We start from the raw sequence: 12,041 nt of genomic DNA, 5'->3' as shown, positions 1-12,041 counted from the left end.
GGGTTTCTGTGTTTTTGTCCACATCTTTGCCAGTGCTTGTTATTACCTTTCCTTTTGTACCCAGGCCAGTTATTGTAAAATGATGCTTCATTGTAATCTTGATTTCATATCCCTAGTAATGCAGCTACATGCTGAAAGGTCCGTTTGGCAGCTTAGAATGGTTAAAGTAGAGCAGTAATGCAGAGGAGGTATTGTGGGTATGGCCATGGTCCTACCTTTGAGGGAAGAGGAGTTACAAGGCTGGAATTGGTGGCTGTGATAAGCAGGACAGGAAGGAGTGGCAGAGTTGAGGTTGCTTCTGTGGGCTCCTGTATGAGACAGATGTGAATGCAGACAGCATATGCTGTCCAGGCAGAAGTATCTCAGGGTGATGGAGATACCCATGAGTTGTGTATCTGCTGCTCTCTGTATCACCTCAGAATAACAGAAATGGCTTCCAGGTACCGATGCCACTCATGCAGAGCACATTGAAACCATCAAGGCCAGGATGTATGTGGGGCTCACCTCAGACAAGCGGTTCCTCCCTGGTCACCTGGGCATGGGACTTGTGGAAGGTAATGATAAAAGGAGCTTGCAGTAGATAGTGGGGAGGCTACAGTGTCACCAGGAGCTCACCGTGCTGCTCTTTTCCTCCAGGTTACGATTCCATGGGCTATGAGATGTCTAAGCCTGACCTCCGGGCTGAGCTGGAAGCTGATCTGAAGTTGATCTGTGAGGGCAAGAAGAACAAATTAGTGGTTCTAAGGCAGCAAGTGCAGAAATATAAGCAGGTTTTCATTGAAGCAGTGGCTAAGGCAAAGAAGTAAGTGTCAAACCTGTTGTCTTGCCTAAGAAGTCATAGCAGTTCCCTAAAAGAAGTGGGATTACCTGAGGTAGTTCAGCAGAAATTAGGTGGTACAGTTACTCCAGACCTGTACCCTGGTGAGGTTTCAGCCTCACCAAAAACCTTGTTGTGGAAGGGCTGGCCTCATAGGCTTTCCCCTTTTGGGGTTTTCCCTCATAGTTTAGTTTACTCTTTTCTATAGACCTTTTGGGAGTATAGAAATAATAATCAGAAGCTGGGTGCAGTGGCCCACACCTGTAATCCTAGCTATATAGGAGGCTGAGATCTGAGGATAATGGTTCAAAGCCAGCCTAGGCACTAAAATACCATGAGATTCTTATCTCCAATTAACCATTAGAAAACCAGAAGTGGTGCTTGACTCAAGAGATAGGGTGGTAGCCTTGCGCTGAAGAGTTCAGGGACAGTGCCCAGACCCAGAGTTCAAGCCCCACAGCTGACAGTAAATAAATAAATAAATAAAATTCAGAGGGCTGGCTGGGAGTTTGGCCTAGTGTTGCCTAGCATGCACAAAGGCCTGGGTTCGATTCCTCAGTACCACATACATAGAAAAAAAAAAAGCCAGAAGTGGTGCTGAGGCTCAACTGGTAGAGCTCTAGCCTTGAGAAAGCCCAAGGACAGGGCTCAGACCCTGAACTCAAGCCCAGGACTGGCACAAAATATACATACATACATACACACACACACACACACACACACACACATTACAAAGGTGATGTACAAAGGGGTTACAGTTGCATAAGTCAGGTAAAGAACATATTTCTTTTTGAACATCACCTTTTCCCTTGCTCTCTCCCAATTTTCCCTCTCAGACCTACCCACAAGTTATGTAGTTCATTCTCAACATGGTGTCTAGTGAAAACTACTGTTATATTTATTCACAGTTTGTCCCTACATTTCTGTCCCACATTCCTTCCCAAAGACAGATAAAGGAATAAAGAACACAAAATCAGCAATAAAGAAAAACTTCTTGGGGCTAGTGATAGAATGTTTGCCTAGCAGGAACAAGGCCCTAGGTTTGATTCTTTGCTACTACATACACAGAAAAAGCCGGTAATGGTGCTATGGCTCAAGTTGGCCAAGCCCTAGCCTTTAGCAAAAGTGTCCAAGGACAGTACCCAGGCCCTGAGTTCAAGGCTCAGGACTTGCCAAAAAAAAAAAAGAAAAACTTCTGTCATAGTCATTTAAAGCAGTGTTGATAGGAGATTCTTTGTATGTTTTTAACCTGTGATATTGTGATATTAGATATTTAGCCTTCATTTCCTGGTACATATGTCCTAAAACCCTTGGGATTCTTGAAGTGATACTGGCCTTTAGTTTTACCCATCAGATGACTGATGGAGGAGGGGTGGGATATAAGGGACACTTAATGAGCTGCAGGATGGAGGCTGGTTGCCAAGGGAAACAACATTACAGTTAGAGAATTTGAACTTTTAGGGAGAGAAGGGACTAAAGGATTAGACTATCTCCAGTGACCACTGATTTATCAGTAAAGCTTAAATATTGAAGTCTCCATAAAAGCCCATGGTTTGAATGCTTTCACATAGCTGAATGAATATGTTCCAGGTTCCTGGAGGACGTCTCGTCCAGGGAAGACACAGATGATCTCAACCCTCTCACATGCCTTGCCTTGTGCATCTCTCCTATCTGTCCGTATTGCGTTATATGAACTGCTCTAGAAAATCAGTCAAAGCTGGGTACCAGTGGCTCACACCTGTAATCCTAGCTTCTCAGAATACTTGAGTTTGAGGATTGTGGTTTGAAGCCAGTCGGTGAGACTCTAATCACCAGTCAACTACCCAAAAAGCCAGATGTGGAGCTGTGGCTCAAGTAGTAGAATACTGCCTGCAGTGACAAAGGGATATCACTCAAGCCCTGAATTCAAGCCTCAGGACTGGTTCACACACAAAAAAGTCAAACTTGAAGGGAAAGAGGCATTATGGGAAGCCAATTTATAGGAGTTGGTCAGATGTATAAGTCACATTCTGGTTATAGATAGCTTCTTTAGTGGAACAGTCTTGGGGACTAAGCCCCAGATAGTGTTAAAATTGCGTTAAATTAGAAGACACTTGACTGGTGTCCTAGACTGTTGGTTGTTGTGGAGAAAATACTCCCACATGTCTTTGTGCTTATGGTAGGAAATACCAGTTTAAGATTTTCTTTGTATCCTTCAGACTACCCCTGGCCAAATTTGAAAAGGTACACTAGAATTGAATGTAGTTAGTGTAAATTTTTGTTTGTTTTGTTTTGCCAGTCCTGGGGCTTGAATTCAGGGCCTGGGCACTGTCCTTGGGCTTTCTCAAAGCTAGCACTCTACCACTTACGCCACAGCACTATTTCTGGCTTTTTCTGTGTATGTGGTACCAAAGAATCGAATCCAGGGCTTTGTGCATGCTAGGCAACCACTGTACCACTAGGCTGTTCTCCTGACCAATGAAGTTTTATTTATACCTTACCTGTAGCTACAAGCAGGAGTCTGAGGAGCCTGGAGCAGTAGGGGCCTCCATCCCCTCCCTACCCTCTGCTGTCTACATCATCCTTGTGACTCCTAATAAGCTGCTTCCAGGCTCAAGTGCATTGTAGAGACTGTAGAATGTTGTACTACCTTTGTAGTTAAGCTGTACCTGTTCTCCAGATTGGACGAGGCCTTGTCCCAGTACTTTGGGGAAAGAACAGAGGTGGCCCAGCATGAAGAGATCTACCCAGCCATGCCAGAGCCCATCCGGAAGTGCCCACAGTGCAATAAGGATATGGTCCTCAAGACCAAGAAGAATGGCGGGTCAGTACCTGACTTCTGTCCCCACCTCTTCTTCCCCAAAACTGCTTTATTAGCCAGCTCTAAAAGACAGTGTCATTTTATGTCCATGTCATTATTAAAGGAAGGCTGCTTTGGGGCAGTCCTTGGACAAGGTGTTAGAACTATTAACATAGCAAGGCAGTACTTGGAGTGTGAGTGTTACAAAAATTCAGATTCTATAAAGTAAGAATAGTGTCTGCCTCAAAATGCTGCATTAAAGTTGGGTGCTAGTAGATCACACTTATAATCCTAACTACTCAAGAGACTGAGTCCATGAGACTCTTACCTCTAATGAACTATTCAGAAAAGGCCTGAAGTGGATGTGGCTCAAGGGATAGAGCGCTAACTTACAAAATGACTCAGTGACAGCACCTTGACCTTGAGTTCAAGCCCCAAGATTCCCTAAGACTGGTGCATGCGCACACACGCCATGCTGCATTAAGCTAGGTGTTAGTCACTGAGACCTCAAAGCATCCCAGGCAGACAAATCCAAGAGACTGCTATCTCCAATTAACAAGCAAAAGTTCATAAGTATAGATGTGGCTACAGATATGGTAGAGTTCCAGCTTTGCGTGAAAAAAAAGCTAAGGGAGAGCAAAGCCCTGAGTTCAACCCCCACTTCTGAAAGGATTTCCTTAATATAGATAAAATACACCAAGTGCATCACCTGTATTCCTGTGCTCTGACCCTGATTGTCCCTACTTCCCAGGTTCTACCTCAGTTGCACAGGATTCCCTGAATGTCGATCGGCTATTTGGTTTCCTGACTCAGTGCTGGAGGCCAGCAGGGATGACAGTGTTTGTTCAGTTTGTCAGCCATCCCCTGTATACAGGTAAGCCAGGTGCCTCTCAAGGCAGGCATCACAGAGGGGTAGGCATCCAGGAAATGCTATTCTCAGGCTCTGTGAAGCAGGAGCAGCAGCCTGGGAAGTTGATCTACTCCAGTTCTGTTTCATGGAAACTCCAAAGGGAAGAAGAAGCCTTTTAGCACTGAAATCAGGAAATTTTTAAGTGGTTGCTGTGCTGCTCCAAAACCCTAGATCCCTGGCACAGCACAGTAGTTCTTTTTGTTTGTTTGTTTGTTTGTTTTGCCAGTCCTGGGCTTGAGCTCAGGGCCTGAGCACTGTCCTTGGACTTTCTCAAGGCTAGAGCTCTACCACTTGAGCCTCAGCACCAGCTTTATTTTTCTATGTATGTGGTACCAAGGAATCGACCCCAGGTCTTTGTGCATGCTAGGCAAGCACTCTACCACTAAGCCAAATTCCCAGCCCCCAGGACAGTAGTTCTGATACCTAATCCCTAGATCCCTCTCTCACACATAAATCATAAGAACCCCAAAGAGCTCTAGTCATGGTGATACTTTTCAGCATATTCCCTATTTGAAATGAAAGTTTATACCAATTACTTACATATATAAATTTTTTAAATGAATTTTCAGGGCCAGGAGCATGGCTTAGTGGTAGAGTATTTATCTAGCATACATGAAGCCCCTGGGTTCATTTTTTCAGTACTACATACACAAAGCTGGAAGTGGTGCTGTGGCTCAAGTGGTAGAGGGCTAGCCTTGCTCAAAATAGCTTGGGGATAGTGCCCAGACCCTGAGTTCAAGCCCCGGGGTGAAGGGGGAGAAGAATTTTCAGAAAAAGTACCAATTTCCCAAAGCAAATAGAGAATGACATTTGTTTCCATTTGTGCAAGACTAGCTTTTGCATAATAGCCTCTGCAGTCAGCTGAGCTACTACAAATGTCATCTCAGGAAATTGCCAATGGGCACATGTGGAAAAATAAGGGAAGCTGTATGCAGCTTCTTAGTGTTCTTACAAAATAATCCAACCATCTTTACCTAGAAAGGGGCCCAGGAACCACTCCGTAAGAACCAGTGATGTAGAGAAATGTAATTTTCAGAAGAGTCTGACCGCGGGTTCATCTGTACTGCTCCACAATCTGCTCTCCTGTGAAGATTTCGGGGTGCTTCATGGGGGCCGTATAGCCCTGTGAACCAGGAGCATTGAGAATGCTAATATATATATGGTAGTTAATAAGTCTTTTATCATTTTCTGTCCCCACTAGGTTGAAATTAAAATTTAAGCGTGGCAGCCTTCCACCAACCATGCCTCTAGAATTTGTAGGCTGCATTGGAGGATGTGATGAGACTCTAAAGGAGATCATGGACCTGAGATTTTCACGGGGTGCCTCCAGAACGAACCAGTCCTCCGGTCTCCTTCAGGCTAGCCAGGCCCTGAACAGGATGGACATCAGCCTTCAGAGCCACTCTCAGCTCCATAGCAGCCAACAGACTGGATCCTCAATGCCTCTGCCACGGACCCTCCAACCACCCATTGGCACAGGTGAAAGCAACTCTGTGACCTGCAACTGTGGCCAGGAGGCTGTGCTGCTCACTGTCCGCAAGGAGGGCCCTAATCAGGGCCGGCAGTTCTACAAGTGCAACAGTGGTGGCTGCAACTTTTTCCTGTGGGCTGACAACAGCCATCAGTCAGGAGGAGGCCTCCCCACCCCTACCTCAAGACCTCCGGGAAGCTCCATGGGACGCCTACCAGGCTCAGGCAACCAATCCGGTGGTTTTGGTAAACCTAGTGATGGAAGTGGTGGCAGTACATCCTGCCTGTGCAGCCAGCCTGCTGTGACACGGACTGTGCAGAAAGATGGACCCAACAAAGGGCGCCAGTTCCACACATGTGCCAAGCCACGAGAGCAGCAGTGTGGCTTCTTTCAGTGGGCTGACGAGAATGTGGCGCCAGGTGAGACAGGCAGGAAGTGTAGATCCTTGCTTAGGTTTCCATGATGCTGGTCTTCACCTCAGAGACCACTGACAGTGGGATGGCATGGCTGGTAGTACCTTGCCCCTCTATTTCCTCACGGACCAATGAAGTCATGAGCCACACTTTCCCAGCTACTGTTAGTTATGGAGGTCGATTGTGCCCACTTCTATGGCACTTACCCTATATTTTTTTTTTTTTTTTTTTTTGCCAGTCCTGGGCTTGAGCTCAGGGCCTGAGGGCAGATACCCTTTTTATAGGCTGGAGGTATGGCTCCAGTGGTAGAGCACCTACCCAACCTGCCTAGCAAGCACAAGGCCCTAAATTCATTACCACCATCATAATTGAATACAGTCCTTTGAAAATATTTCCTCAAGTATACTTTCTGCTCATTGTAATCCATTAAAAAGATGAATAAGAGCTTGGCGTGGTAGCTCACGCCTGTAATCTTAGCTATTTTGGAGACTGAGATTTGAGGATCTCAGTTCAAAGCCAGCCAGGGCACTAAAGTCTGTGAGACTCTTATTTTCAATTACTAAAAAAGGGGAAGTGGGGCTGTGGCTCAAGAAGTAGGGCGGTAGCCTTGAGCTGAAGAGCTCAGGGACAGCACCTAGGCCCAGAGTTCAAGCCCCATGAAAGCTCCCCCCGAAAAATAGGGTCACCAAAAAGCCTGGGCCGAAAGTTTAGCCTAGTGGTAGAGTGCTTATCCAGAATGCATGAAGACCCAGGTTTGATTCCTAGGTACCACATATATAGAAAAAAAATGGAATTGGTGCTGTGGCTCAAGTGATAGAATAGAGCTCTAGCCTTGAGAAAGCTCAAGGACAGTGCTCAAGCCCCAGCACTGACAAAAAAATAAAAAAGCCTGGCACCGGTGGCTCACATCTATAATCCCAACTACTTAGAAGGCTGAGCTGTGAGGCTTGAAGTTCAAAGCCAGCTGGGGCAGGAAAGTCCATGAGACTCTTAAGCATAAAAAAACACTGGAAGTGGAGCTGTGGTGTAAGTGGTGGATTGAAAAAGCTCAGGGACTTGAGTTGAAACACCAGCACTGACATTATAAAACAAAAAAAAATCCTACACGTCCTTCCTTCAGCAGCCATCTCCTTTCATCTTCAACAGATATTGTCAGTCTTCCAAATGAGGAAAGTTGGGTCCAGACCAATGAGGGGGACATCGTACCATGACAGGGCCCATGATAGGAGTAAGGGTCTGCCCTTTCTCACAGCTTGTGCTCCTTAGCCTTTATTGCCTTGGTAAGATCATAGCTGTTAGCCTCATTTCTTCAGATGACACACTGGCTGTGTGGTGTCTAGAAAACTGAGGTTAGACAGCTTGGGCCAGTGTGTCAGCATCACAGTGGACAGTGGGTGGTCCTTGTGGCTATAGTACACAGCAGAAGCTTAACCAGCTTACACTTGTTAGGGCCATAGGAAGTAGCATTTGACCTCTGATAGTTGTCCTCAAAGTAGCCAGCACCCAGAGGCCTAGAAGGATCCAAAAGTCAGGATTCCTTGCAGTTACACCAGTGAGGAGCCAGCTGCTGGTCAGAACTCCTCGACTTCCCACTGTTTTACTGGGTTTCTGCTCTGCAGAAAGATCATGCAGATCAGGACAGTGAGTAGAGGTAGGACAGTGTCTTTGAGAACTTAGGTGTCTTTAGAGAGGAAGCTGGAAACAGTACTCTTTGTCTTATTCTTAGCAAGCTGTCCCAGGATACTTGACTAAAAGTGGAGCTTCCTTCACTTAGTACCTGTATTTCTTGCCACTTTAAGGGGTATGTGTGTGTACGCGAGTGCACTGGTCCTAGGGCTTGAACTTGGCCTGGGCACTCTCCCTGAGTTCCTTTTCTAAGTAGTTTGTTGAAGATAAGAATCTCATGGCCTTTCCTGCCAAGGCTGGCTATAAACCATGATCCTCTGATCTCGGCCTCCTGAGTAGTTATGATTACAAGCATGAGCCACCAGCAGCTTACTCAAAGTATCGTTTTGTTTGTTTGGGGTGCCAGTCTGGGTCTTGAACTCTGGGCCTGGGCTCTGTCGCTGTGCTTCTTTTTGCTCAAGAAGAGCACTCGTACCACTTGAGCCACAGCACCGCTACCAGCCTTTTTCTTTTCTTTTTTTTTGAGTAGTTTATTAGAGACAGTCTTTTCTGCGGTAGCTTCAAACCACAATCCTCAGATCTGAGACTCCTGAGTAGCTAGGATTACAGGTGTGAACCAGCAGCATCTAGCACTTCTAGCTTTTTCTGAGTAGTTTACTAGACATAAGAGTAAAGTCAGTTTCCACCACTTCTTCCCACAGGGACTTTTGTAACTCCAACCTGGCCAGGAGGCAGAGAAAGAACTCAGGGACAAGAGGCCAGGAGCAAAAGAAGCAGAGCCAATTCCTCAGATGGGGGGTCCACAACAAAGAAGCCCCGGAAATGCAGCCTTTGCCATCAGCCTGGACATACCAGACCCTTCTGTCCTCAGAACAGATGAGGACAGGCAGGCAGGGTGGAAAGACTCATTCTCTCACCTGGAAATGAATTGAGACCTCCTGGAAAGCAAGAGAAGCGTTGTATTTTGGAGCTGGGCATTCTGTTGATGAACGCCATGTGGGCCACTATGGGAAAGGCTAACATAGACAACAGCCAACTGCCCTGGGGCTCAGGAATAACCCCCTAACTACTGTATTGCTGAGAAGGCAGGGACTCAGCCCTCCTGTAGACAGTTGCTGGTAGCATGTGATAGCAAAGCGGGTAGCAGAGATTGTAACCATGTGTGTCTATGGGTGCCTGGCTATGGGTCGCTGTGCTGTCAGGCCAGATGCTCCCAGGGCTTCCTTCACCTGCAGGGAGCCTCCATGTGTGAAGCCAAGCACTCTTGGCACAGCCTTGGGTAGCCTGGATGGACTTCTCTGCAGCCATTCCAGACTCACCTAGAAGCCACCGCTCTCTCTGGTGCCTTAGTGAGCTCCCAACTGGCGGCTGTGCAGAGAGAAAGTACCTTTTCTCTGCATTGGTCAGTCATGGTGTGAGCTGCTCCACTGTGATAGACCGAAGCCTCTGGAATCAGATGCCCGTCTGTCCTTCCATAATGCTGTATAACAAGGACTCAGCCATGGAATTAAGCCATGGTGCCTACTATTCAGGATCTTGCCTTTATCAGGGTCAGTGTCCAGCCTGAGGAGGAAGCTTTATCCTTTTATGAGACATGAGTGACAGCAGGCACAGGACACCATGTATATCAGGCAGAATCTCACCTAATGAACTCAACAGGCAGATGTAGATACTAAGCATATTTTATAATGGGCAAAAAATGACGGCACAGATGCCAGCTGTGGTCAGAGGAGCTTAATTTTAGGGCTCCCACTAGCCATCTTGGGTAGCCCTGTCAGCCTACCACTTCTTCCCTGTATGAGAAACACAGCTCAGCTTGTCTCCCCTGTTTTCTTGGAGAAGAGATAGCAGTGCAATATCATGTGTGCAACTTTCTGTCTTCCACCGTTTTGCAGAGAGGCTACACAAAAACCCAGAGAACACCTCAGCTTTATTGGCTCTGGTTTGTTGTTGAGAAATGAGCTTCCTGGTTGTTCTGTTAGCAAAGAAAGTTGTTTTCAATTGGGGCTGCAGGAACTTACCAGTTAGACCAGTTTCTCTGAGCATGGCTGGATATCGGGGGGGTTTGCAAACGTGGTCTCCTGGCATTGTACCTGGATCCTCCCAGCCTATGATCTGGATTTGAGGTTTTCCCCTTTTACCACCACCAATCTACCCACCTGTCATTTGTCTCTGGGATTACCTGAACTATTTCACATAAATGGAATTATATGTGACTCCTATGTCTGGCTTCTTTTACTTAGTGTAATGTATGTGATTGCCTATTCCCTGTCATTTTGGGTGTATATCTAGGAATGATATTGCAAGTTCATTTGATTTTGGTTGTAGGGCTTGAACTCTGGGCCTGGGCACTGTCCCTGAACTCTGTTTTTTTAGCCAGTCATGGGGCTTGAACTCAGGGCATAAGCACTGTCCTTAGGCTTTCTCAAGGCTAGAGTTCTACCACTTGAGCCACAGCACCATTTCTAGTTTTCTGGTGGTTAATTGGAGATAAGAGTCTCATGGACTTTTCTGCCCAGATTGGCTTTGAACCACAATCCTCAAATCTCAGCATCCTGAGTAGCAAGGATTATAGACATGAGCCACTGGTACCCGGCTAAGCTTCTGCTTTTCATTTTTGCAGCAGTGTTTCCTTTTCTAGTCTGCCCAGTGTCCTTGCCTTCTGCACGAGTAGAGGCCTGCCTTGCTGCAACCATCAGAACAGGCTGTGGGTCATTTGGTGAAGCTCCTAGCAAGGGACTGAAGTGCCTGCCTGTGTCATCACAGCTGAGAGTTTCAGGTATGAAGATGGGAAGACTCTTGACTAAACACACACTCAGCTGGGGATCCCTACCTACAGGGGAGAGTGAAAGCAGCTGTTTATCCTGCCAGTAGCCAGGACCCAGCCAGTCCAAGACAAAGACCTTGCAAAGGCTCCCAGAAAAATGCTTATTGTTTTCAGGTCTTCTCTGGCTATACAGGGCTGAGCCAGGTGACATAACAAACATTTTGTATGTGTCTCACTGTGGGAGCTTGGACTTGACCCAGGCACTGTCCCTTAGCTTTTTTTTTTTTTTTTTTTTTGCCAGTTTTTTGCCAGTCCTGAACTTGAGCTCAGGGCCTGAGCACTGTCCTTAGACTTTCTCAAGGCAAGTGCTCTATCACTTGAGCCTCAGCACCATTTCTGGCTTTTTTCTATGTATGCGGTACTGAGGAATTGAACCAAGGTCTACACGCATGCTATGCAAGCACTCTCCCACTTGGCCAAACTCCCAGCCCTGTCCCTTAGCTTTTTAACTCAAAGCTAATTCTCTACTGCTTGAGCTGCAGTTCTACTTTTGAGTTTTTGCTAGTTAATTGTCCCTGTGGATTTTCCTGCCAAGTTGGCCTTGAACTGTGATCCTCAGACCTTAAGCCTATTTAGAATGTAAAATTACAGCTGTGAGCCACTGGCCCCCAGCTCACTTGTTTCCCTTTTAACTCATCTGGTATTTCACCACTGCAACTATACTGAGAAGGACATTTCAGAGTAGCCCACTTCAGGCTCACAAGATCGGAGCTGAGAAGAGGGCTCTAAACTGAGCTCTAGGCTGGGAGCGACTCACTTGCCTTGTATGTACAACCATTCCCATCACTGCAAAAATTACATAAACAAATCTGACTTCCCAGCAGCTAGTTGCCTGGGGCCTGTCCTGGTCAGCCCTTCCCCAGAGCCCCGGACAACCTTGTGGCCCAGAGGGCTATCCTGACAGCTGGGAGGGCTCCGCTGTGATAAGTCTGTGGCAGTGGGACCCAAGCAGCTCCCATTCCCTTCTGGCAGGTGGTGTGTTTGTCCACAACTGCCATGAAAAGAGGCAGGTGTCATGTTTCCATTTCACAGTTGACAGGACTAAGGCACAGACCAGACCTCACAGCAGAAAGGTATGGGGCCTCCACAGGCAGGACAGAACCAGATGAGAATGGTATGGAACCAAAGCCTGACTTGCCATCTTGCCCCAGCTTGGCCCCTAGGAGACATAGGTAACACCTAGCTTCGGAGCTGCTGG

At 46.8% G+C, this 12,041-nt stretch overlaps 1 protein-coding gene across 1 annotated transcript in view; it reads left to right on the top strand.

Annotated features, from left to right (window-relative positions):
• Nucleotides 1-10,232, top strand: part of Top3a (DNA topoisomerase III alpha) — a 30,319-nt gene extending 20,087 nt beyond the window's left edge. The window contains exons 14-19 of the mRNA XM_090349438.1: nucleotides 441-554; nucleotides 637-802; nucleotides 3,477-3,620; nucleotides 4,348-4,470; nucleotides 5,708-6,396; nucleotides 8,718-10,232. Of these exons, the coding sequence (XP_090205564.1) occupies nucleotides 441-554; nucleotides 637-802; nucleotides 3,477-3,620; nucleotides 4,348-4,470; nucleotides 5,708-6,396; nucleotides 8,718-8,896 (1,415 nt within the window). The 3' untranslated portion in view covers nucleotides 8,897-10,232. The remainder of the gene's footprint in view (nucleotides 1-440; nucleotides 555-636; nucleotides 803-3,476; nucleotides 3,621-4,347; nucleotides 4,471-5,707; nucleotides 6,397-8,717) is intronic.
• The last annotated feature ends 1,809 nt before the right edge of the window (nucleotides 10,233-12,041 follow it).

Source organism: Megascapheus bottae, chromosome 17 (assembly GCF_031878675.1).
Source record: "Megascapheus bottae isolate mThoBot1 chromosome 17, mThoBot2.hap1, whole genome shotgun sequence".
In the NCBI taxonomy this organism is placed as follows: domain Eukaryota; kingdom Metazoa; phylum Chordata; class Mammalia; order Rodentia; family Geomyidae; genus Megascapheus; species Megascapheus bottae.
Note: the sequence above shows the minus strand (reverse complement) of the source record. Positions and strands in the feature narration are given on the sequence as shown.